Here is a 24,430-nt window from a genome sequence, read left to right on the forward strand (position 1 = left end):
TCACGTGACACGCGCGGCCGTCACGTGCTCTCGGTTCGGCCGCCTGCTGCTTCACCGCGTATCGCTATTAACAGTGAAGAGCAGCACGTCCGACAAAGAAACCAGTTTAGATACGGCGGAAGAAACACAGCACTTGTCAGCAGTAAGAGAGGCACAGCTCGCTCAGAGGGTGGCAAAACTGGATCTGAGCGAGGATCTCAAAGGGAAATACAAAGCTGGCTGCCAGAAGGCCAGCCGCGACCCCAGGGAGCCACGAGAATCTGCAGGAAACTATGCCGTGTTTTTGGACCTGTCACCCTGCAGTGAAAGGAGCAGCTGGGATTACCTAGAATAGGCCATTTAAATCGCCTTACGTTTCTTCAGCAAACAGACACAACATAAAGGAAACCTCAAAAAGCCGCACAGATCTCTAGGTATGTTTATTAGACCAGGAGTGGCACAGCACAAGTGGTACCCAGGGAACAGCACGTTCATACACATCTGTGGTATGTTTCCTCTCGTGAAAGCTTAGAGCAGTTCATTACAAGCAAAGGCTGTTACTCCCTCCATTCCTTAGGAGTGACTCTGCCCACCGGTGACAAGCCCCACTCCATCCCGCCGTTTGTGAGCACCTGTGGGAGGATAAACAGCGAGATGGTGAACTCGGACAGCAGAGCAGCACTGCTGACGGCTGCACATTTCTACTGCTCTCACTTTAGACGTCAGCTAAAGCTCCTGCCTGAATAGCTTCGGCAGCCCAAGGGGAACAGACACCGCTTGCTCCTGCTCCATTTGATCAATGTAATGCTGACAAGTGTGTAAAACCTCAAACCACAAAGGAATACAACTCCCATCCCCGTCACGTTCCCATTCACTTAATAGGCAATCCCAAATTCTTATCGCTTAGGATATTTGCAACAAATGAGCCCTTCTGAGAACAGCTGACAAGTTACCAGCTACATCACAGTGAAGCAGCAAAGCAAGGGAAGACTTACGTAGCCCCAGACGGCAGCAAAAAAAGCTGCTCCGCCCATCAGCACCAGATTTCCGTACTTGTCGTGGAAGTTGGGCTCATGTTTGCCGTGATGACTTTGCCTCACTGCAGTGCGCTGAACGCCGCGAGCTAAGGGACCTTAAAGACAGTTAGAAATACAGACGTCAACTCAAATATCAATTAAAGCAACTCACAACCCTCATCTCCCACCGCCAGAACGGCAACCATCAGCATTGAAAACTCCATTACAAACTCATCTTTAGCCCATTGGAGTGATTCTAAAGCACGGGTCCCCCATGTGTGACAGTTTAAGTACAGTAATCGGACAGAAATCAACTGGTTAAACAGCGGTCTGTGCCACAGCCATTACACAACAGTTTATATATGTTTTTAAATAGGGGTTTCACATTGACGGCTCATACTGACTCGAAAACACGACCCATCACCCGACTCCCCTTCGAGCCCTTCGAGCCCGTTCCTTACCCGCGAGGTTCAGAGCAGCCCTGGCCACGGGGAACATGGTGCCGAGCTCAGACCGACCGCGGCCGGCGGACGAGGGTACCCTTGGAGAGCAGTGAAAAACAAAATGGCCGCGCCGGAAGTCGCCGATGCACCGCGCCGTCGAGTGAAGCCCTCTGGGTAATGTAGTTCCGCCCAAGCGCCACGGAGCGGCGGAGGGGAAGTGCCGTTTTCGCTACGAGGGAGCCCTGGCGGGGAGAGCGCTGGAGCTGGGAGAGAGACAGCGGCTCGTGCTCTCCCGTCTGCAGGTTCAAAAGAGCCGCTTCGCGAACGTCCGGAAGACAAATACGATGACGAAGGGAATAAGAGCCTCCCCGCGGCCGTTGTGTTCGCAGTGTCAGGATGGCCGAGTGGTCTAAGGCGCCAGACTCAAGGCGCGCCGCGCCTTCCCAAGGCGGTTGGGTATTCTGGTCTCCGAATGGAGGCGTGGGTTCGAATCCCACTTCTGACACCACTTTTTTTTCCCCTTTTCTTTCTACCCGCACCCATCCCGATCCACACAACCTCAACAGCTGGAGGGCTCCTACAGCAACAAGAAATCGCGGGGAGCTCCGCGGCACAAAGACGGCCATCTATTCCACTTACGTTCCCCGGCGGAGCGAAGCGTGAGCGCGTGATATCCTTCAGCCCGGCACCACCGACTGAAGGCTGTGCACATTTATTTCGCTCACGCTTTTAACCACCTTTCAAGTTCTCGGCACGGCGGGGAACCGCACGGCTCTGAGGAGCGACGGAGCTCCGCTCACTTTTCGTTCCATACTTTTTGGTTTCGGAGGGGCTCCCGGCACGAAGCTCGCCCCCTCCCGCAGCACCCGCAGCGAGGAGCTGGGAAGCCCGAGCAGCTCACAGCGTTTGTCAGAGCAGCAGCAGCAGCACACGAGCACTCAGTGCGCAAACACCGTATTATCCCTGCATCGCATCCTTGCGTGCGCAGAGTTAACACCGCCCGCCCCCGTGTTGCTGGAGCCCGCCCCCCAGCACAGCTCCACCAATCCGGCTGCCCCAGCTTGCCTCCTCCTCATTGGCTGCCTCTCCAGAGCTGAGCGCGGAGCCTGCGAATAAAATGCCGGCAATGAGCCGCGGGTCGGTGCTACAGCCAATAGGAAGCGTCTGCGTGACGTCGTAACTCTGTGCGTCGTTGTCGTCCAATCGGTGCGAGGCGGCGGCAAGGAGCAGTTATGGCGGCGCTGCCGGTGCTGGCGCTGGCGCTCCTGCTGGCCTGCGGTGGGCCGCGCGCTGCGGGGCAGAAGCGGAAGGAGGTGAGACGGCGGTGCGCGGCCTCAGCGGAGTGTGTGTGCCTGGAGACGGGGAGGGGGTGAGCTGGGAGCCGGGTTGGGGCGGCGCTCGGGCCCCGGGGGGCTGCTGGGCTGCGCTGTGTTTGGCTTCTCTCTTTAGTTGTAAAGAGTGCTGTCGTAACGTAGTGCACCTCCCTCAGCCTGCTGGCCGTGTTCTTTTTAATGCACCCAGGGTATCATTGGGTTTCTTGGCCACCAGGATACCCGTGTCATTTTCTGCAGAGCCCCCAATCTGTACTGATGCATGCAGTTATTCCTCCCCAGGTGCAGAACCTGTGTTTGCCCTTGTTGAACCTCACCAGGTTTCTCTATGCTCAGCTCTCCAGCCTGTCCAGCTCTTGCTGAATGGCAGCGCAGCCTTCTATGTCAAGGCAATGAACCTTCAAGTCCGTGCTGTGAGAGATGAGAGGGAAAAGCACCCACGGGAGAACTAATGCTCTTTCTCTGGCTTTCTTTTCAGATGGTGCTGTCAGAAAAGGTGAGCCAGCTGATGGAGTGGACGAGCAAGAGATCTGTGATACGAATGAACGGCGACAAGTTCCGCCGCCTTGTGAAGGCACCACCCAGAAACTACTCGGTGATTGTGATGTTCACTGCTCTTCAGCCTCACAGACAGTGTGTCGTGTGCAAGTATGGCCTTAATTCATCAACTGGAACTTGAAAGTCCTCGTGTGATTTGTAGGAGGTTAAACTTAAAAGACTAACTCTTCCATGCACATAAAAAGTACATGATGCTAAAGTAGGCTGTATGTTGCAATTGATGTTCTATGGGAACACTTCTGTTATATTGAGGGAAACCAATGTATTCATTATTTATTTTGCTCCAGAAGTAATCAATGTTATTCAAAGAAAATGCTCACAGCGCTCTGTTTCTGCACAGAAAGAGGGTAAAACCTCAACTTTCCTGGCATGTGCTACTGAAGGCACGTTTGCAGGTTTACTGATGGCCTCACGGTCTAAAAGTTGTTACTAGCTAACAATATTGACTGACATTTTATTCATGCTGATAATTTGCTGGCTGTGTGGGAAATTGGTAATCGCAGCCTGAACCTCTGATTAATCAGCTGAGGGAAGTGTCGGATCAGCTGTGGGAGCACAGGTGAGAGTCATTTAGCTGTGCTCCCGGAAGGGGTGGAGCTTGACTCCACCTCCTCTAAGACCTCACTTAAGGGCTGACCCCCAAGGATTAGCAAATCAGGAGCTTCTGGGCTGCATTTCAAAAATGTATTCAGAAATTATTGCTCCTGATTGTGGATGTAATGATGTTTGACCTTTATCTTGGGCTTTAAAGTACAGTGGTGCTGAGTGCTTTGATTGTTAGATGCAAAGCTGGCCCATATATATATATATATTCTACATGAGAAAATAAATGTAGAGGGGTGGGCGGAGCGGAGTGCTCCTTTCAGTGGGATGGAGAGCTACAGCTCTTGCAGCTGTTGTGTAATCTGTGTTGGGGCTGACGCATGACGCACAGCATCTGGCTTTGTGTGTTTACAGGCAAGCTGATGAAGAATATCAGATTCTGGCAAACTCCTGGCGATATTCCAGTGCATTTACCAACAAGATATTTTTTGCTATGGTAGATTTTGATGAAGGCTCGGATGTGTTTCAGATGGTAATGTTCTCTTGCTGTTCTGTTTTTAACTTGTGTTTTGGAGAGTGGGGGTGAAGATGTGTATAAAACGTATCACAATGATTAAAGGTTTGTAGAGTTAAAAACGACCACTGAGATTCAGGGAAGAAATAAACAGAAGAGCAGAGGGCAGTGGTACTTAGCAGTAGCATTCATAGCTCTGAAGAATAGGTAATTGGCACAAAGGATATGCTGGCTTGTCTGTTGCTTTGGGGTCTGTCTCCTTTTAGATGGATTCTCCTACAGTATAGGAAGAAGCAAGGCAGAAAACATGAAGTCCTGAGGAATGGTTACAAAAGGAATAGTAGATCAGGCTTTCAAGACTGATTGACTCCTACTCTTTCTTTTCTTATCTTGCTGTTACTACTAAGCAGCACAATTAAAAGTATGTTTGAGAACTACTGTTGCAAGCATACATGGAATGATAGAAAGAATCATTTGCTATAGGAGTCAAAGGTATTTTTTTCTTTAAAGAGATGCTCATCTCAGTATTTAAAAGCTACGCAATTTAGGCAATGCTTTTTCATTAGATACAAGCTTTTGGAAAGGAGGGATGGAAACTTTCAGTATTCTTGCTTTATTTTCCCATAGTGTTTCATCACAAACTAATTCACTAAGCTGTGACTCGTATCAATTATATATTCTGATGATTTCTTTCCAGATAGTGCATATAAACAGCTTCAAAAGAATGCTGTAATGCTGTGGGAAAAATAGCTTTCTAATTGATTTGGTGACTGTCACACCATGCAGATAAAGTGGAGGCACGTGTTGCTTAGTAGACCTTTGATGGTGTTGTGTTTTCTGTGGACTCTCTAAATACAGCTAAACATGAATTCTGCTCCAACCTTCATTAATTTTCCTGCTAAAGGGAAGCCCAAACGAGGTGACACGTATGAGCTCCAGGTGCGCGGCTTTGCAGCTGAGCAGCTCGCCCGCTGGGTGGCTGACAGAACTGATGTCAATGTAAGTGTGCATAGAGAGGGGCGTTATCCCTCACCACCTCTGCAGCACTCCCTGTTATGTTGTTCTGGCTCTGATATTTGTTAATTGTGTTTTGCTGTTAAGTTTACTCTCAGATGGTCTAAATAGTTATTGCCTATATAATCTTCTATCCCTTGAAACATAAGCAAGGCTGGGTGGGGATTTGAGCAGCCTGGTACAGTGGGAGGTGTCTCTTCTGAGAGACTGGGCACATAACTATATGTTTAAGGTTCCTTCCTTAGTGTTCTAGTATGTTGTCTATAGCTATGCCTGACAAGGTGGTCAAAATCACCTTTCTTCTTTCTCTTGTGTTTTTGAGGAAGGAAATGGTTTCAATTAGTAGGTAAGATAGTAGTGTGTAGAGGAGGAAGAAATGTTACTTTTCAGGTCTGTCTTATAGGAGCTTGTGGGAGGTTGTTTTTTTTTGGAGTTGCTATTTTTCTATTCTAATATATGGTATATATTATAATATATATATTATATTCAATTCTAATATATAGTATTTTAGGTGCAAGGATGTTACATGTAATCTTGCTAAGAGGAAAATAATGCAGTTATCTACTGTGTGTAGATTCGTGTGATAAGGCCACCGAACTATGCTGGGCCACTGATGTTAGGACTGCTGCTGGCCGTCATTGGAGGCCTTGTGTATTTGCGTGGGAGCAATCTGGATTTTCTGTATAACAAAACAGGCTGGGCATTTGCTGCTTTGGTGAGTAATGATGATTCTTGTCTACCTGGTTGGTGTGAGATTTAATGCAGTGGAAAAAAAAATGTAAAGCTTTTGTTTAAACCTGCTAGATGACAGTGAGGTGCATTTTGCTCTTTTCAGTAGCTTGATAATATTTGATCTTTTCTTTTTTCAACTCATGCTACTTCACTGGATGCTTTCTGTACTAATAAGAGGCCTCGATTAAGGTGGTGTTCCAACCTGACACTTGTTGGTATTAAATGTAAAGAAATGGGGTAGAAAAGAGTTTCTGACAGAGTATTTTATTCTTTCCTTTTCAGTGTTTTGTATTGGCAATGACATCAGGCCAGATGTGGAACCATATTAGAGGGCCACCCTATGCTCATAAGAACCCCCATACAGGACAAGTGGTGAGTCTCTTTTCTCTACTTATATTTCTGCATTTCTATTCTACAGAATAGCGCCAGTACTGAAAGAGGAGTCAGAATGCAGATTAATGCAGATTCTGTTCTTGATTTCATTATTAGAAAGTCAGTGAGGCTGAGTTGATCTTTGAGCAAGGCAAGCTAAGGGATATTCAGTGCAGGAGGTGTGGTCTGCTTTCTCTTAAACTATCTTGAGGGGTTTTGCAGGTAAGTTGTGTGAATGGAAGGGGTGTTGGAACTCCAGGATTCTGGTTTAGCGTCAATTGATGTTATGCTTTCTTTGGCTGAAAAGCAACTGCAAACTCTTACCTTGCTACTTACCAATCACAAAGGAAAAACTGATTTTAATCCAAAACAAAACGTTCTGTTGTGTAATTGGTGTGTGATAATGGTTACCTAGAATTAAATCTTCACAGGGAAGATATTAATAGAAATTTTAGTTCAGTGATTCATTGTTTTTACTCTGAAGATGGATGTTGCTAGTTCATGATGCTTGAAGAGTAATGACAAACATTGCCTAGCGGTTTTTGTTTGTTTTATGTGCATCACTTTCTGTTTGCAGAAACAAGCTTTTTGGGAGCTAGAGTAACTAATTCTTAATTGGACTAGAAGTAGTGAAATTAGTTTGCTATCTAGCAACATGCTCAGCTTCGTGTTTGAAACAGCTCTAAGTCTTTTCCATGCACAAAGCGTTAGATAGCCACCTTATGGATGGCACTCTGCAGAAAACAGGACTTGAAAAGTGAGTTGAAAAGTGTTGCCTTGTTTTAATATCAAGGGAGTTCATGGTCTTTTTATGTGGGGAATCTTTGATTATTCTAGTAATTAAAGAAAGCTAAGGTACTAAGAATAATGCTTTGGGGTAAACAGTTTGGTAACCCTGTATGCTATCATCTTTGCTAACAAGTTATTTGGGATAGAGATTTCCCCCATGCTGCTGTAAGTGTTTCTGTCATATTTCCTAGTTTTCTTTATCTCCACTTCCCTAAAGAGTGAAGGGATGCATGTACGTCCATGTATTTAAGAAGCTGAATATTTTGGAGGAAGAGTTTAACTATTCAGTTTATTTTCATGTTTGCTTTTCAGCATTTAGTTACCTGTAATACTTCAACCTTTTCTCTCGTGTACGTATTGTATCTCTAGTGATGAAGAGGTATGACAGTTCTAAGTAGCTAACAGAAAAATAGAGGTGTCTGTGTTGGGTCTTACATATTAAATAGTGCTATTGTTGAGCACTATTTAATGAAGGTTGTAGCAGCACTTGCATTATTATAATTTGAACAGTACTTAGGGCTGATTGCACACGATAGTACAGGAAGTATTTCTGATGCCCAATTCATGTTCAATAGATGAAATTGTTCACGCTAGAACTTCTTTTGCCTTGTGAAGGAGTCATTGCTGGATGCAGTTCCAAGCTCTATAGCTGCTGTTAATTGTTTCAAAGTTGTCTTCAGTCTTTCTAAAATGCAGTTGCTCTTTGTCTCTTACAGAGCTATATCCATGGAAGCAGCCAAGCTCAGTTTGTTGCAGAAACACACATTGTTCTTCTGTTCAGTATCCTTACTGAGACGCATGTTGTTGGTGACAGTCCTGTTAGCTTATGCTGCTGCCTCTTCTATAAGTGTTTTGTCATGGCTCCTGTCTGTCTGCTAATACTGGTGAGAAGCTTGTAGAGACTGGTGACAACTACAGCTTTCTAATGACGGTGATCTTTGAGTAGAAGAATGTTCTTTTATTTCTTGGCTTGCCTTTAACCTTAGCCCTTGTTCATGCTAACAAGTCAGGATTTTTTCATGCTGGTATTAAGCCATCAAGAAAGGTAAGCAGAATCTTGCTGGTTTGAGGTGGTTTTTTTTCTCATTTATATAAAGATGTGTCTTTAGACTGTGCATTGTCTTTGTATATGTGTTTATCCATCATATGTGACTTAAGTCTTCTCTCATTCAAGCTCTTCTCGTCTTGTCACTTGTACCAGCCTGTGCTTTATTTTTACTACGGAATAAGTCTTATTTAATGCTGTATTTCCCTTGCTGCTTTGCTGTCCCAAATTGTCTGCATTTTTATGGTACACAGATGTACTTAACAGCACATTTACTACAGGCACATGAATGAGATTCTCTTAGACTGTGTGATTCAAAACTACTTTATAACGTACCTGTCCTCTTCAGTACTGCACAGTGCTAACAAGTTTTTGTTGCAATGGTGAGGTTCACAGTTACTGAGTGGCTTCATCTGTTTTCTCCCTTTTCTCTTAATCTTCCCAAAGTCCCAATTTCAGCAAAAGATGCATTTGTGGTTTTTTTTCCTTTGTTTTTTTGTAATTCAGTGACGTCAAGTAAACAATATTTAAGTGCCCTGTTAGGGGTTAAAAAAGCTTTCAAATCTGTGTATTCCATATCAAAGTCTTATTTAATACTGAAAAATTCAATCCAGTAAGGGACTTACAGTCTTTTTCTTGCTACTGTTGGACTTCTGATACATTCATTTGAACGTAACGTAATTCTTTCTTGATGCCTGTTTGCATTAATGCTGTATGTGACATCATGGAGCAGATTTGCCATTTTGCTGAAGACATTTAAAGCAGCAGGAGTTGGCCAGGTTCCTGTCATGTGAAGTTAATTGCTTTCTCTCAGCTCTGCTGAGGATGGACTGTGCCTGAAACTGAAAGAAAGATGTCATCTCCATCAGCTCCTGTTGGCATCAATAAGTAGTTCTCATTTCAGAGGAAGAGGAAGGTTTTGTTGTTTGTTTTTCTTATGATTCATTCTTGGCAAATGCCAGGCCTTTTTTTTTGTCTGCTTCCTTAATTTTAGTTGTTTAGTTGTTGTTTTTTTTTTAATAATTTACTGTAATTGAAGCTTTAGAAAAGACTCAAATCTTGCTATTTGAAAGACACCGCATTAGATCAAATGTTGTATTCATTTTATTGTTAGTTGAGTTAAAATGCAGTTTGTAAATTCCTTTTGGGAGTGGAGTAAAACAGTGGTAGGAGTAGAGTCCCTGAGGAAGAAGTCCTGTTTCATTGCAGGCTGAGACAGTGAATGCATATTCTTTAACTTTGTTTTGAGACCTGCTTTGTAGCCTGGTTTATGCTTCAAACTTTGTATTTATTTTCTCTTGGAATTTGATGATTATGAGCAACTTCAATTTGTTTTGTTTTTTCTGAGATTTGTTGATTAGACCAGAAAGCCTGTAATTTTCCAAGGTTAGGAAATGAGCAGTGCATGTTTTATATTAAGTCCAGTGTATTTGGTTGATTTAGCCTTAAACAGTGTCCACAGATGGTGGTGTTACTTTAGGAATGGTACTCCTCCATGAAGCTGCTACTTCTGACATGGACGTGGGGAAGAGAAAGAGTAAGTACTAATACTTCTCTCCATCTAGAGTCACATTATATAAAAATTAGGGTATTTAACAGAAATGCTTTCATGCTGGTGGGTTTTTTTTCCTAATTGTGAACATTAATAGAAAATAATAAAAATTAAACTCGACCAGTTTCAGACAAATGTTGATATCCAGGGTTTCTATGGACTCTTCAACATTCCAGTTGATTGCATTATAGTAGAATAAGCTTCTATTTCACAATTGGTTATTATCTTCTTCAAGGAAGAATTAAAGAAGGGGAAAAAATGACTCAAACTTTAATGTTATGGTAACTAAAGAATAAGATTACTTTATTACTTATTACCCAGGGCCCCATCCAACCTGGTCTTGAACACCTCCAGGGATGGATGGGGCATCCACAACCTCCCTGGGCAGCCTGTTCCAGGACCTCACCTCTCTCCTAGTAAAGAACTTCTCCCAGTAGGTTCCATACAGGTTCTGTATGTCTTGTGTATTATTTAAGTCATAGTATATGGCTCTGTCTTTTTTCTTCTCCACTGCTATTAATGAGAGGTATTTCAGAATAAAGTGCATTCAGATCCCATGCAAGTCTTAATTGAGATACTCAAGAGCTGTTTTTGATGTGTACCAGTTCCTCTCTCATGGATCACAACAGCAGCAAAACCAACAACAGCAGTTTCAGTTTTGGATATTATTAGTACATGTGGACCTCTGGTGGGAATGGAGTGAAACAAACTTCTGCTTTACTCTTAGACTTCATGCATGCGTGCTTACTTGTTTCCTTGCCTCGACAGGGAAGGATGCTATTGTGTGCTTTTTACCTTTCATTGGTTTCAGCAGCTTTTTTGGAGGTGCTTAGCAAAGAGCAAGATAGACAGATGTAAAGATGCTTTAGACCACTTTGTGGGAGAGAAGGGCATAACATCTCTTAAACCAGTGGTATAAAATGGGGCTTAAAGTATTTGAGAGAAAACTGATGTCAGTATAGCTCTTCTAGATGACTATAATAGGGGTTTAATCTGACCAAATATTGCAGCATGCTTTTATTAACTGTGGTATTTTTGGAGAGAGCTGTCACTTAACTACGGTCTTACTCTGCATCTCTTGCAGTCATGTGCATTGCTGGTATCGGCTTGGTGGTGTTCTTTTTCAGTTGGCTACTGTCTGTCTTCAGGTCAAAATACCATGGATATCCATACAGGTACTGCTTTTCTTCTGCCTCAGTCATTGTTTTTGTGTGCATCACTGTACAGCAGCATCACCAGAGATGGTTATGGAGAAAGTGGAGTAAATACAAATGAAGATCTTGGGAATAACAACAGAAGTTTTACTTGGACTGTGTGCTTATGAATTAATCTGCTTCTGTGGACTGGTATTTGCTTGTCTCCTAACGTTAATATAAAAGAGAATAGAGGAAGAAGCTGCATATTTCTTTCTCTCCCCTGAAATCTGGTTTGGTGAGAAATATTCTTTATTAAAAAAAACAATAAAAAATGCTCCTCTTGCTGCTCATAGTAGCACTGTTGGCTACTAGCACAGTTATACAGCATTTGGTGTATACCGCTGTGTTTCAATCTGGCCAAAGCAAAGATTATGCTGCACTCCTCTTCATGCTGCTATGTATTTATAAAATATTTCTATTCTCATGTTGGTATCTCAGCCAACTTATACTGAAATAAGCGTGTCTTTACTGCATTTCCTCAGTACTCATACATTCTGATTATTAATTCTTGTTGGGAACGGGGAATGTGACTAATCATTTAAAGCTGCAAATATTTCATGATTGCTTCTATTAAGAGTCCAGCACTCTTTGTTGAGTGGTTAATTTTTCTGTATTGATGGATGCAGGTGTTTTGTTTCATGCATTTTGAAGGAAGAAATGAATATTGAGGAGCCAGCTTCTAACCACCTTGGCTCCTGTGAAGTTTTTAATGTGTCTAGAAGGCAAATCCTGAATTGCATTGGCAAATATATGGTACTCTCTTTGAGAAGCCATAATGATGGGCTATAATATCTATTAGCATAGGGAGAGCATCAGTGGGTTCCTAGAATTCTGTAGCACTCGTGAACACTGAAGGTTTATTTTTTCCCAAGATTTCTGTTTATTAAAGATTACCACCAATCACTCCTTAAGCAAATAGTTGATTAGCCTCACAGTGATTAAGAGTAATATTTCTGGCTCCCAATCTGTAGTACCGTGCTGCTGACAGATCCCCACTCAGCTTTTTCACATACTGTGAAAATATCTGCCTTACCCTGCTTAAAAGTTTATAGTCATAGTCATGACCTGAGGTGCTGGGGGTATGCCTTTGTCTTCAGCAGGAGGTGGGAGTTATGAGATAGGATGCAAAGGGAGTGCCTCACCTGGATTAGATTCAAACAGTGAGGCGGAGGCAGAAGGCTAGTTGCTAAAGTCAGAATCATCCTCATTATCTGTTGGCAGTAGAAGTGTTTATTCAGTGATCTCACCTTCTGAGACTGGGATTGTATGGTTTTTGCTGCAGTAAAGGCAGAGGTCTGAAGATCATTTTGAATTCCTGAAATTATTGGCTCTTATCATGACTGAAATTCAAGGGCAGTTGCTGCTCTAACTCACTGTGAAATGCCTTGTGCTTCTTGCCAAACAGTTCTTAGCGATGCCCATGTCACGCTGTGAGAAGCTAGCCCAGTACTTCACTGCTTCCGAAATCCTGCTTTAAAAGCCTCTTGTACTTTTCGGTATTCTTCTACCAACTCCTCAGAAATATCCATAAGCTGTGACCTGCAGAATCCTGCTGACCCGCTGTTGTGCTCTTTCTGTACCCACAGGCTGGTGACTCTTCAAGTTGTGGCAGTAGTCAGTTCTTTCATTTTTCTGAATGTCTCTGTAGTAAAATGTGATATTCACAAATACTTTTCTAACACCAGAAGGGACCTGAATGTCTTGTTGAATAACTGATTGCCTTTCATCCTGTTCTTTGCAGAGGTCTAACATGCTTCTGCAAGTTTGTAGCAGACATGATATTGCTGTCTTGCTTTTAAGTGACTTTCTCCACAGCTACTTACCCCTTAGTTTTTGATTCAGACTTTCTGAGAATACGTGGGAAGTTAAATAGGCTGTTTGAGGCCTTTGCTTTTCATAAAATTAATGAATGTTTGCTTTTCTCTTTGTTCCTGCAGTTTCCTAATGAGTTAAAGGATTCCAGAATCTGTAACATCAAGAAGGTGGTGACTATGAAACTGTGTAATAGAACGGAAGAACTAAGGATGTGTGGTTCATGCTACCTCTCTTTACACTGAATGAGATAGTTAAACACTGAACCAAAGACAACATGCAGTGCCTTAAATATAACAAGCAATGTGCGTTGGACGACAGAGTATTAAGATGCAATCTCTCACAAGCTTTACATCTTCTGATGCAACTTTAAATCTGATGGAAGGCAAAACTTTGCATCTAGAATTACTATGTTTCCTTACGCTATCAGAAACGGTACTTTAATTCTATTGGATAATCTCTTTTGCATGTCTTTTCCCCTCGGATACTTCTTGCTCATCCTCACGGGTGACAGTAGCTTCTCTGTTGTGCCTTTGTATGGTTGAGGAAGCCTCATGTACCTGCCTATCTCTTCCTTCAGTCTGTGTGACCCTTGGAGCGTACTGCAGATTCCATTTCAGGATGTGCATACCCTAAAGGTGTATGTCTGTTTTGAGAAGAGTATTTAACTACAGTATGATTCAAGAGATTGCTTCACAGATGAAGGAAAACTTTATACCGGGTAGTAATGGCTCAAATGGTGAAGATTTCAGTCAACATTGTACAGAATGACCTACTAATGAGTTTTATACTTCATATTCAGGACTGAAAAAAATCAGAAACTTAGTGTATTTCTTCTTCTTCCTAGTAAATAGGCAAAATTTATGGTAATCTTTGCTGTCCGTAATTTGAAGTCCCTATTTGTTGTAGTGCAGTTCATTTAACTGTTAAAAACTCTCTTGTCAAATAACGAAACAAATCGGTTGATTTGTAAATATTGGTTCAGAGCTGAAAAAGCGTTATTATCTCAGTGATCAACACTTCCCTTCCAAAAATAACAAAACCTGGGAAGGTAATTACAAAGGTAACTATCTGTTGCATGATTACAAGTTTCTAACTGGCCTTAAAGTTACTTCTCAGCATCTGCTGTCAGATTGCTGGTCGCAGCGCAAGTTCTCACATCGACTGCTTTCTCTGAAGTTTTTTCAGCCTTGTGTCCTTGGGAGGATATGGGAGCGGGCTGAGATATCTAACCCCAGATGTCATTAACTCTAGGAAAGCTTCCTTAGCCTTACAATTAAATGGATGTGCTTTTTGCTCTTTTATCTTGTAAAGATTGTTTGTCTTAAGGATTTTTTAGTTGAAGACTTTGTGCCTCAGCCCACGCTGTTTTGTAATTCAGCATCTGCACTACAGGAAATGTTTGTGGTGTAATTCAGCAGTACTGCCCTTTGTAGGCTATGCTGGCCTTGGCGGTTAATAGTCAGAGGAAAATATGAGACTGGATTCTGCCTGTCTCCTGTCTCTAAGGGTTACAGGATGTGGATACTATAGATTTAAGCTCAAAAAGAGCTTTATCGTTCCAAGTAGAATGTTGTTATTATGCAATTTTGCTACATTAACACATCTCAAGTGCCTTACCTTTTCTAATTCAGTTTTTTGACATTTCAACTGGTTGGTGAGATGCTTTTTTTTTTACCCGTTCAGATGAGGAGTTGTAGTGGATGGGATAAGTTGTGTGGCTGCATTTTGGACAACTTCAATAAATTTTTTTTAATCCATGCTCCTGTGTCTCTTGAACTTTCAGGCTGGAAGAAGAAATGAGAAATCTGTTTTCTTCCACTACTGCTTCAATGTGTTAATAAGTGTATATAGTAAATAAGTTGAGCACGGCTGAGTAGATGGGATGAACAGTGCATGTGTGTTAATGCAGGAAATCACAACCTGAAGCATCACTGCTGGAGGTCCTCTCGTGAAGCCCACTAATAGCACAAGGGCTGTGTGTTTTTCACTTGTACCTCAGGACAGCTGTCAAAGACAAGTCTTGGCTTCATGGAGTCCTTGGCAGATTCAGGTGTTCCTGAAAGTGGAGTCCAGTGAGTGCTACAGTTATGGACTTAACTTATTTTCCTGCCCTGTTGGTATTTTGAAAAGGCTTCAGTAATATTTGAGGAGGGTTGTGCTTCAGTTGTTAACAGTGCAGCAAAAGTGATTCACAGTTGCATTCTGAAATAATGTTTTCTTTTGAAGCTTTCAGATTTCTTTGAATATTGTGTTTATTGCATTCTATCCCTCTCAAAAGCATTTAATCTTATGGGCCAACATTAAACGATTGTGTGTTGCTTCTGTGGATGGTTGGGGACGTGTTGGCCTTGCATTTAAGATGATACACTTTTGAGAGTTGGCACATGGAGTTAAAATAATGCTCGCTTTTTTTTTCCCCACCCAGTTTTTCTGCTCTCTAGACAGAAAATGAAGCATGTGGAAAAAGGATGAAGTGTGATCACTGAGTAGAAGACTGAGTGCTTCCACAGACCTGTAGCAGATCTAGAGAGCATGTAGTCCCAGAAAAACCTTATTTGGCTTGTAGAGCAGTTGAGGTAATAGTTAGCTGTATGCGTCTGCATCTCTCCTGACTGGTTAGCATAATGCAGTTCTAGATCTCCACAAAAGCAGAGGGTGCAGTGCATGAGAACCTCAAACTGGAATCCTTTAGCAAGTGTGTAATGTGAATAGCTCCCCTTTTGGAGAACACTTCTATAATAAAAGGAGGAAATGGTATAGTTCGTAGTTGCAAACGGACTGTGCAGTTTGATTAATATGGCTATCCATGAAGGTTATTGCTTTTGAGAAGGATCTGTAGTATATTAAGTAGTATTTTGTATGCATTCATCTAGACCCCTTCTGTCTTCTCCAGGGTGAACAAGCCCAGCTTCCTCTGCCTTTCCTTGTAACAGATGCTCCAGTCCACGTTTCCATTTCTTACCACGCTTATATTCTGACAAACAAAGAATGAGTTTCATTGCACATTATCTACTCTATTTAAAAACTCAGGTCTTGACTGCTTTTATAGAATGAATTCAAAGTGTTGTCTTGTTCTGGTTTAACTGTACTACTTTTATCATATACATCTTTTTTTTCAGATTATTCTATATGTACTTGATAACTTCCAGGTCAGGAGCGCATGCATTTATTAAAATAATTGTCAATTAATAACTATATATATCTTTTAGCCATTTTATTTTTAAGAAGTAGGCTAATACCTACTTAAGAAAACTAATCACTGCTCTTATGACAGAAATCAGACAGTGATAAGGTTCAACTATAGTCCTTGATTTCTCTTACTAACGAGCTTATTCTTTATTCTTTAAAGTATATTGCATCAGCAGTGCCTATTAGAGCCTTAGGAAAAGTGGTCCCGTGTCAAGGGTGAGCTTGACTGTAGGTATGCTGGATGTGCATGTTTTTCTAGAGGTGCACACGATACCTATCCATATGTGGATTTTGGTGAGCTCCTACAACTTGTATTTTGACAGTTTGGTGATTAGGGTCAGGTTTTGTCTTTTGGAGTAATTGTTGGGGGGAGATTTGTTGCTTTATGTTGCCCTTTCCTCACAATGTGATTTCTTTCTAATGTAGAGCTTTAGTTACAAGCGGTGAATTCAAGACAAATTTATTCTTAAATACCTCTTGCCATTTCTCAAGAATATAGACGGATTCCTTTATCTTTTTGCTACCTAGTTCTAATGTAGACTGCCATAAAGCAGATTCAATCCCTTGAAAATAAATGTTTTTGTCTTACTTAAATCACACAATTGAAGTACTAATGCAAAGCTAAGAACAGGTGCTGCTTCCACTCTGTTACACCTGTTGGGTGGCAACAAACGAAGACGGCTTTTTGTATTTATTAATGGAATTTGCTGCAGTCAGAATTAGCGCTGATTTATTTCTCCTAATACTTAAGGAAAAGCAAGTGATGGTTTGGTCATTTAGAACTGCAGCTTTGATGGTGAGAAACCTTAATTTTTCAAAGCTGGTTATATTTTAAGTGACCAATTGTCCTGTTTCTAATTCTACCTCATGCTGGACTTGCTGTGGGTGACCCGCTCTTTCTTTAGGCTGTGTGGAGAGCACGTTGCTTCTTCCCTTCTGAGTAGCCATCTTTCCCTGTCCTCTGCTGTTCATACGGATTTTAACATCTAATGGGGAATTTGGGGCTGCTGGTAGGAGCAGGGGAAGTAGTTCTTATGTGCTGCTGCTAGCGAGGAATGATCGCTGTGCTTCTCTACCTGAAGAACTGCTTTTAGAAACATGAAAGCTCTGGCAGTGCTGGGTTGAAGCGAGTCTCCAGCCAGGTGGGCAACTTGCGTACTGCTCAACAAGGTCTACCTTGGTGATTAGGGTGTGTTTGTCATACCTTGCTGTCACGGATTCCTATGATAAAGTCATAGAATAAGAACGGGTGGGGTTGGGGGGAAAATCCCACTCAGCTGCTCTTCCCCTGCTGAGCTCTGAAGAAGTGCTGTGGCGGAGCAGGGGCCGGGTGAGGCCGGGGCTCTGTGTAGACGCCGGGGCTCTGTGTGGACGTGCCCTGTCACGACGTTCCTCTTGCGAGGGCACGTGGCTCCCCGTGCCGGGCGCGCCGAGGCAGCGCTGGTGGAGCCCCCTGTCGGTCACACTGGTCAGTGCACTTTGTGTTCAAATGATGTCATGGGACTTGGTACATGACGTCAGCACCCACCCCCCTCCCCCCCGCTGATGTAACCCTCCCCCCAGCCAATCAGAGCGGGGGAGGCCGGGACCGTGACGTAAACGACCCTAGCAACAGCTCCCGTCGGAGCGGCCCAATTAGAAAATCGCTGGGGGCGGCAAGGAGCCAATGGGAGTCGGCGAAAGAGGAAGGCGGCAGGAGGCAGGTCTCCCTCATCCTCTCTCCGACAAGATGGCGGCGGCGCTGGCGATGGCGGCAATAACGGCTTTGTCTCCTTTTAGCGCCTGAGCGCGGTCCCGGCCCGACCCGGCCGCACCGAGCGAGCGGCAGCGGAGACATGACCGCAGAGCCCATGAGGTACGGCCCGAGCCCCTCCTCCACCCGGGCGTCGGGCGGCGGCCCCCGCCGGCCCCGCTGAGGCGAGGAGGCAGCCGGTGGCGCGTACCGCTCCCGCCGCGTGCGCGGCCGTTGCCGTCGGCCGACCTCGGCGGCGCCACCGCCCGGCTCGGCCCGCGGCCCGGCTGGGGCGGGGCCGGGCCGGGCCCGAGGCGGCGGGGCTGGCGGAGGCCGGGCTGGGGGGAGGGGATGGCGGCGGGAGGCCGAGCGGGGAGCGCAGGGGGAGGGGACGGCGACGGAGGCGGCCGGGCGCGGGCCGGCGGCGGGCGCGCGTCTCGTAGCCGGCGCACGCGGTACTCGTCGGCGGGCGCGGTGCGGGGAGCGGAGCCGTCCCGGGCTGCCCCTCGCCCCCAGGCAGCGCCCCGGCCGGTGGGCGCCGCTGCGACGTGCCCTGCGGCTGTCAGCCCCCGCCCCACGTGTGCGCTAGTAGCACTCTGCCCGCCCGTTCCCGCGCCGCAGGGCCCTTCGCGGGCGCGTCCCGCTCTCGTGGAGGGGCGGCTCCGACGTACCGACGGGGGTGAACCGTTCGTGTTGAGCTGCGTAAAGTAAATAAGCTGGTATACATCGAGCCGTTGCCGCCAGGCGCCATGTTAGAGCGTTAATTCAGAGTTGGGCTTGGGTGTTTTCATAGTTCGGCTGAAGGGTCTGATCAGCGCTGTCAGTCACAAACAAATACCCCACATGCCTGCGGCAGCTCATAAACAATAAGGCATTGTTGCTGAACCCTCAGAAATGTTGCGTCTGACTTCAGGATCAAACAAAATATTAAGGAAGAGGAGTACCGCGCCGTCTGATGTGCTGAGCCTCCAACTTTCTCCTGAGGTTGTATTTGTGCATCTTCATCCCTGCTTTCACATTTCCTTTGAGTAGTTCAATGTTTACTACCGAGTTGCGGCCAGAAGTGGCTAGCAAGGCTTTTTTTATTTCTCTTTTTTACTGCTGATTACAATTTCAGAGGAAATAATGTGTGTATGTGGATTCTAGATGCAAGTCATAAGCACTACAAACACACATTATTTGCTGCATGACTTCCCACCAGCTACCAATTTCTTCTGGATGCTCCGTGTTGTAAAACGAGGGTTGCCCATGTCTTGCTCCTCCCCGTGCCCTTAAAGCACTTGGACAGTTTAAAACAGTTTTTCATTGGATTGATTATTTTAGTTGTAGACTGACAAACAAATGGAAGGGGTTTTCTTCTTTCATCTTCTGTCCTCGAAAAGCAAGAGTGGAGTTTGATTTCTGTATAGCATAAAGATTTTGCTTAAATATTCTTGTGTCGTCGTAGCACAGGAATTGGTGCAAAAAGGCTGCTTTAGTGTATGCTGAAGCGGAATTCAGATGATACAGAAGGTCATACCTTGACCTGCAGGTGGAAAAGTAAATTGGATTACTTCAAGAGTTTCACTTGTGTGCTTGAAGTTGAGAAAGTACGTATAAGGTAGATTTGGGATTGCACATAATCTCTGGGTTGAATGTCCTTGCAGTAAGTGGGCCCTTTGACAAGCAGCTTTTAGGTAGGTGCACAAAGTATTTTTTGGTGCTCCAAACTTTTATCCTGTCCGTTAACTCAGTTCTCAGTGCAGGTGTTTTTGATGATCCTTGTTCCACACAGAGCTCCTCTCAAGTCTTTTAATCGTACGGGAAAAGTTCTGTGTTAGGAACCAAACATGACACTGTTCGGTGCTGTGGTTTTGGGGATATGAGCTGATGAACACCTTGATTGCAAGGGCTTTTCTTCTGTTTTATCAGTTCAACTCAAGTTCTGCTAATACTAAAGAGAATGAGAGGGAAGAGAAAAGCGCTATGAATATGTTATTGATGGATTAATGTGTCGGAACAGAGGCGGAGGTGCTCTCCCTCTGCTTGTTTGCACACACGTACAGGCACATTTCTTTGCTCACACACATAGACACAGCATTCTATGCTCTCATTTCCAGTGAGCCCTACTGGCCTGCCAGCTGCTGCCTTTCTGACACCCTGCACCATCTCCCTGCTTGTTTGTTTATTGACATTTTTGGACAAAAGTTTCACATAAAACTTGCTTTAGTTTTCTTTTTAAAATGGAGGAATCGCTGTAATGGCTTGGTCTGTTCCTACCATTCGTTTCGTACATTGAAGTGAGTAAGCACAATAGAAAAAGAAAAGAAATGTTGAATCTTGGACCATCCAGGAGGCGGTGTTCCAACATTACCTGTTGTTTTAAGCTGATGGAATAATTTTAATAACCTTCTATGCTTCATTCTTCCCAGCGTGCAGTGTGGGTTCTGTGATTGTGAATTGCTTGAATTCCTTTGTTCTGTGTGGGTTACATGTCAGGACTGTCCATATTATCTGAAGGTGCAGTGCCAGTTAGCAGGCCGTCACGCAGTCATGTGAGATGGGCCTAAGCAGATTCTGTGCTCTTCTTGAGGAAGCAGAAGTTTAGGCTGGCTTTCACCTTCTGTGCCAGATGTGCCCTTGAGAAGTGAAATTCCTCCTGGTGAGTCTTACTGCAGTGACTGCTGCTTCTGTTTCTGTGTAGTACTGTCGCTTATGGTTTTGTGTACTTTGTGTTACGGTTTCTGTAGGGCTTAAGTAGAGCTGCCTTCTTCTCCTGTGGGATAATATGGTCTGAGAAAGGGATGGCCCCTAACATTACTGAAACTCGAAATTCCCATTTTCATTACAGATTCCGTGTGCGCTTGCAACATCTGTAATGAAGGGAGTGAGGATTGATGCTTTTTACTTGTATATAACTCACCAAAAGAAAATACCTGAACAGAAGATAATACTAACGTGCTGCGTTCACCGTGAGAATGAATGCTTGTGACAAATGATGTTTTTAGATGGGATCACTAGATAGGCCTTTTATAAACAGGGAGGCCTGGTGGTTCTGCTGGCCCTCATGAAATCCCAGTTCATATCACTGGAGTTTGTGCCTGCAGGTGTTTTGGAAATGTGAATTGGTTCATGGATAGGTCAGCGTTGAAGTTCTGGTGGCGAGTCAGGAGGGAAAAGACAAAACTGTCAAAATTCACTGATAAATATAACGGGAGACAATATTGACTTAAAAAGATAGTAAGTAGGTAAAGTTCTCTAATTGACTAAAGGACAGTGCTAAGCTGCCGAAAGCTTTTTGTAATTTCTAGCCACAAACTGTTTTTGTGCAAGGCAGGTGAGGGATTGATGGAGGTGAATGTTTAGTATTATTATTTGTTAAGGAAAAAAAACTACTTCATTTCACATGTTGTTGCCCAGAGTCAACTTCAGCGCCGTTCAGGAAAGGCAGTTTGTTTATCTGCAAGCTGCACAGCTGTAGAATTTTCTTTCTTAATACATCTAATGCTAGAAGCTGTATTGGGCAGATAGGTCTGTTGTGAAAAGCAGAAACAACAATTCTGGCAATAATTTCAGCATTGTTAGTGTGGCAATCTGAGATGGCTGTTTGGGAAAGTGAAGGAACTGTGCTTCAGAAGGACTGTAACCCTGAAAATTGGACAGCAAGTCTGATTGGCAGTAGCTGGGAAACTAAGGAACACGCTTTAGTTGTTAGAGTTTGTGATGAATGATGTCTCATTGAGAATCTTTGACAAACTTCAGGAAGTAGAAGAAAATGAACCAAAAGAGAAGATAGTTTTAGAATTAGAGACGAAGTGCCATTGTGTGGAGCCTTTCCCTTCAGGCAAAGCACAGTCCAGCTTTTGCAACAGCACTTTGTCTTGTAGGTTACATCTACGCTAGTTTCAGCTTCCTTCCCTGAATTAATGTATTAAAATACACAGTGTGCCATGATTTTTGTCTCAGGTGGAAATACTACATTTAGGTTTTCAGATGGTTGACTTCAGTGTTTTTAAGTTTACAGGCTATTTTACCATTGAAATTACAGACTTCAGTAGCACTCTAGCCTACTAAAAATGAAGTTGTGAAAAAGCCCAAAAAAAACCAAGAACCCAAACAAAAAAACCCCTTCACTTTCCAGCAAAACATGGTAACTCTCAGCCAAATCCTGTTACAGTTGTTTGGATGCCATCTCAAGAAAACAAAATTGTGTAATCTTCCTTGAATGTAATAAAGGGTCTCTTAGTGATTTTGAACCATTCCCCCTGTGTGTCTGGAAAGAACTAATTCTGTTTACCTGTCTGAACCTCTTGTGCTGTGCTTATACTCCAAAGGTACTTAATCCTTATCATCAAATGTCTTGAACTCTATTAGGTATTACTTGATTGAGCCCTATGGACCAAGGACAGTTCTAACCAACATGAAAGGAGTGAGTCCGTGTTAATGAAGCCTTAACCATAGTGTCTGCATGTTCAGTGGAGTGCTAGAGGTCTACCTTTCCTTTCAGTCAGAGCTTCATTATTCAGGTGTTTTTTGTCAGTATCTAATAAGTTCAGCGTAATATGATGTCATCTGAGCATGGAAAATTTGTTTTACAGTGAGAATGGCCAAGCACTGGAACAGGTTGTGCAGAGAAGCTGTGCAGGCTTCAGCAGTGGAGGTGCTTATGCCCTGCTGGCTGAGTTTCTGGCAGCTGCTGTAGCTGACTCTGCTTGTTCTCCGAGGTCTTGCTGGGGATCTGCAGAGCTAGAAGGGATCTCCCTTCCAGTCTCAGTGCTCCCCTGGTTCTTAGTGTCACTTACCTGACCTACTCTAAATTGCTGCTACTGAAGTTCATAAACCTCCCCAGCTGAGACCGTGATTAATACCCACTGTCACCTGTGCTTGCAGAAGGGTTTGTACAAAGAAGCAGTGAGTTAGATTAGAGAGCAGGTCCAGATTCAGCAGAAGAAATGGCAATTTGTAATCTGGATTGGTTTCTGTGCTTAGATTAAAACAATTGCTTATGCTGTGAGTGTGGCATAGGTGTAATGATAGCCCGCTTTTATTTTCTGGCTATGTATTTTGAGGGGCAGACTTCTGATTTGGGAGCAAATTCTTAGATTTTATCATCCTTTGCTCTCTGACAAGTCTTGAGCCATTTCATTTGTGTGTTCAAACTCAATATATCCCTATATCAGGCTTAGTCTAACGCTTTTCCTTATGATCATGAAAAACATCTATGAAGGTTTGCAGGTGACAGAATACTGGCCTGATTATATCAAGTCTTAAGCAATGTGAAGGCAAATTATATGCCGGAGGGGAAGGAAGGATACCTTCTAACTATTCCAGAACTGTATGTTGAATTAAATGGCATCAGCTTTGGCTTTATTTACAATAAAACAGTTATTTTTAAGTATGTGCTTATTAGTAACGTGTTAGAAATAGGAAGGCTTTCAAAAGTCATGTTCTTGTCTCCATTAGTGCTATACTAGCATTTAAAATGAGTTCATTTTTAAAGAGTCTGTTTGATAACACAGGGGGCCTTGGACTGCACAAACAGATTTCTTCTGGGTAGAACTGAGCTGAAGGATGCTCTGCAGCAGTCCTGGTGTGCTCCAGCTGTTAATGCCTGAGCAGTCCGCAGGCCCGGGCTGCAACTGTCTGAGTTATAGAAATGCATGCAGTGTGGGTGGTGGTCAGCAGCGGCAAGTCTTATGTTCTGGTGGAGACAGAATCTCTTTCTCTATTTTCCTCTCCCCGTTGTCTTAATTAAAATGCTCAAACTTCTGCTGTGTTGTATCTGTCGATCACACAGGGGTACTGTTGGAAACTGAAGATGTTTGTCTACAGTCTGATGGTTTTAAAGAACATCTGGTTTTAATTTTCTTTATTTTTCAAAGTATTGTTTAGTTTTGTCTGCTTAATAGTTGTTTTTCTGTGGTATTTCTTGGGAAATACCAAGGTGAAAAATAATTGAACTTGGAGAAACTGTAAAGATGGTTTAAAAACGAATTTGTCTAAAACCTTGAAGGCAGCTGAGAACTTAAAACCAACACATTTTGCAAAAGCACATTTGGAAACAGGCTGGGGGAGATGGATAAAAGCACTCCTGTATTGCTGACTTCCAGAGCCATTTGTAGCCGAACTTGCTGTGTCTGTGGTGGGATCCTGGATAGTTTGTTTGTTTGTTTCTTTAAATAGCTGTAAAACATTCTTCCAGATTTTGGCAATAGATGGAGCATTCTCTGTCTACGTTTTCAAGGTGTCTGAGGGCAGAGTAAATAGAAATAGAAGGCGATAATAAGTTTCTTCCAGCACAGTTTCACAGTGTAATCCAACATGACCTGGCTTTGCTGCTGGAATGAGCAACTGCTCTTCCCTGAGCCCTGGCCATGAATTTGCAGTACTGCTCCTGCCGCATTCAGCGATCCTGTGAATGTGTAGCAAGTTGTATGCAAATAGAAACTGTTCTTTAGCGTTTGTTTTGTCTGGGGTGGTTTGACTCATTACCACAGAGTGATCTAATGAAGTTGTTGGGTTAAGCACAGGGGGGCAGCAATTAGCAGCCAGAGTGTATTCAGTGTGTTGTGTCTAGCTAGGTAAGGACACCACGCTTCACCTCTCCCTTGCACCCTCTCCTTGTTCTTCT

At 43.7% G+C, this 24,430-nt stretch overlaps 3 protein-coding genes and 1 non-coding gene across 7 annotated transcripts in view; 3 read left to right on the top strand and 1 right to left on the bottom strand.

Moving 5' to 3' along the window:
• Positions 1 to 400: 400 nt before the first annotated feature.
• COX7B (cytochrome c oxidase subunit 7B) lies at positions 401 to 1,585 on the bottom strand. The gene is made up of 3 exons (XM_072335838.1): positions 1,457 to 1,585; positions 975 to 1,102; positions 401 to 611 (listed from the first exon to the last, which is right to left on the bottom strand). The coding sequence occupies exons 1-3, from the start codon at positions 1,491 to 1,493 to the stop codon at positions 537 to 539; spliced, it is 240 nt and encodes a 79-aa protein (XP_072191939.1). The 5' UTR covers positions 1,494 to 1,585; the 3' UTR covers positions 401 to 536.
• A 243-nt stretch (positions 1,586 to 1,828) lies between these two features.
• On the top strand, positions 1,829 to 1,943 carry TRNAL-CAA (transfer RNA leucine (anticodon CAA)). Its single transcript has 2 exons — positions 1,829 to 1,866; positions 1,898 to 1,943. It is a non-coding gene; the product is annotated as a tRNA-Leu (tRNA).
• Positions 1,944 to 2,600: 657 nt separating this feature from the next.
• Positions 2,601 to 14,656, top strand: MAGT1 (magnesium transporter 1). The gene is made up of 10 exons (XM_072336187.1): positions 2,601 to 2,751; positions 3,248 to 3,417; positions 4,285 to 4,402; positions 5,243 to 5,383; positions 5,973 to 6,113; positions 6,413 to 6,502; positions 8,008 to 8,071; positions 9,799 to 9,873; positions 10,973 to 11,063; positions 13,022 to 14,656. The coding sequence occupies exons 1-10, from the start codon at positions 2,671 to 2,673 to the stop codon at positions 13,035 to 13,037; spliced, it is 987 nt and encodes a 328-aa protein (XP_072192288.1). The 5' UTR covers positions 2,601 to 2,670; the 3' UTR covers positions 13,038 to 14,656.
• A 3,029-nt stretch (positions 14,657 to 17,685) lies between these two features.
• ATRX (ATRX chromatin remodeler) overlaps positions 17,686 to 24,430 on the top strand; it is a 75,780-nt gene continuing 69,035 nt past the window's right edge. The window contains exon 1 of one of the 4 annotated variants that reach the window (XM_072334950.1): positions 17,686 to 17,943. In XM_072334950.1, the coding sequence (XP_072191051.1) occupies positions 17,924 to 17,943 (20 nt within the window). In that variant the 5' untranslated portion in view covers positions 17,686 to 17,923. The remainder of the gene's footprint in view (positions 17,944 to 24,430) is intronic. The other 3 variants (XM_072334947.1, XM_072334953.1, XM_072334951.1) reach the window with 3 other exon arrangements.

Source organism: Excalfactoria chinensis, chromosome 4 (assembly GCF_039878825.1).
Source record: "Excalfactoria chinensis isolate bCotChi1 chromosome 4, bCotChi1.hap2, whole genome shotgun sequence".
Classification (NCBI taxonomy): domain Eukaryota; kingdom Metazoa; phylum Chordata; class Aves; order Galliformes; family Phasianidae; genus Excalfactoria; species Excalfactoria chinensis.

Bases quoted from the DNA above. Each gene is read 5' to 3' on its own strand.
- COX7B (XM_072335838.1), bottom strand. From the start codon at position 1,493: ATGTTCCCCGTGGCCAGGGCTGCTCTGAACCTCGCGG. The intron at 1,103-1,456 runs GTAAGGAACGGG...AAGGTCCCTTAG, and splicing joins GGCTGCTCTGAACCTCGCGG to CTCGCGGCGTTCAGCGCACT. The intron at 612-974 runs GTAAGTCTTCCC...ATCCTCCCACAG, and splicing joins TTGCTGCCGTCTGGGGCTAC to GTGCTCACAAACGGCGGGAT.
- MAGT1 (XM_072336187.1), top strand. From the start codon at position 2,671: ATGGCGGCGCTGCCGGTGCTGGCGCTGGCGCTCCTGCTGGCCTGCGGT. The intron at 2,752-3,247 runs GTGAGACGGCGG...CTTTCTTTTCAG, and splicing joins CGGGGCAGAAGCGGAAGGAG to ATGGTGCTGTCAGAAAAGGT. The intron at 9,874-10,972 runs GTAAGTACTAAT...CATCTCTTGCAG, and splicing joins GGACGTGGGGAAGAGAAAGA to TCATGTGCATTGCTGGTATC.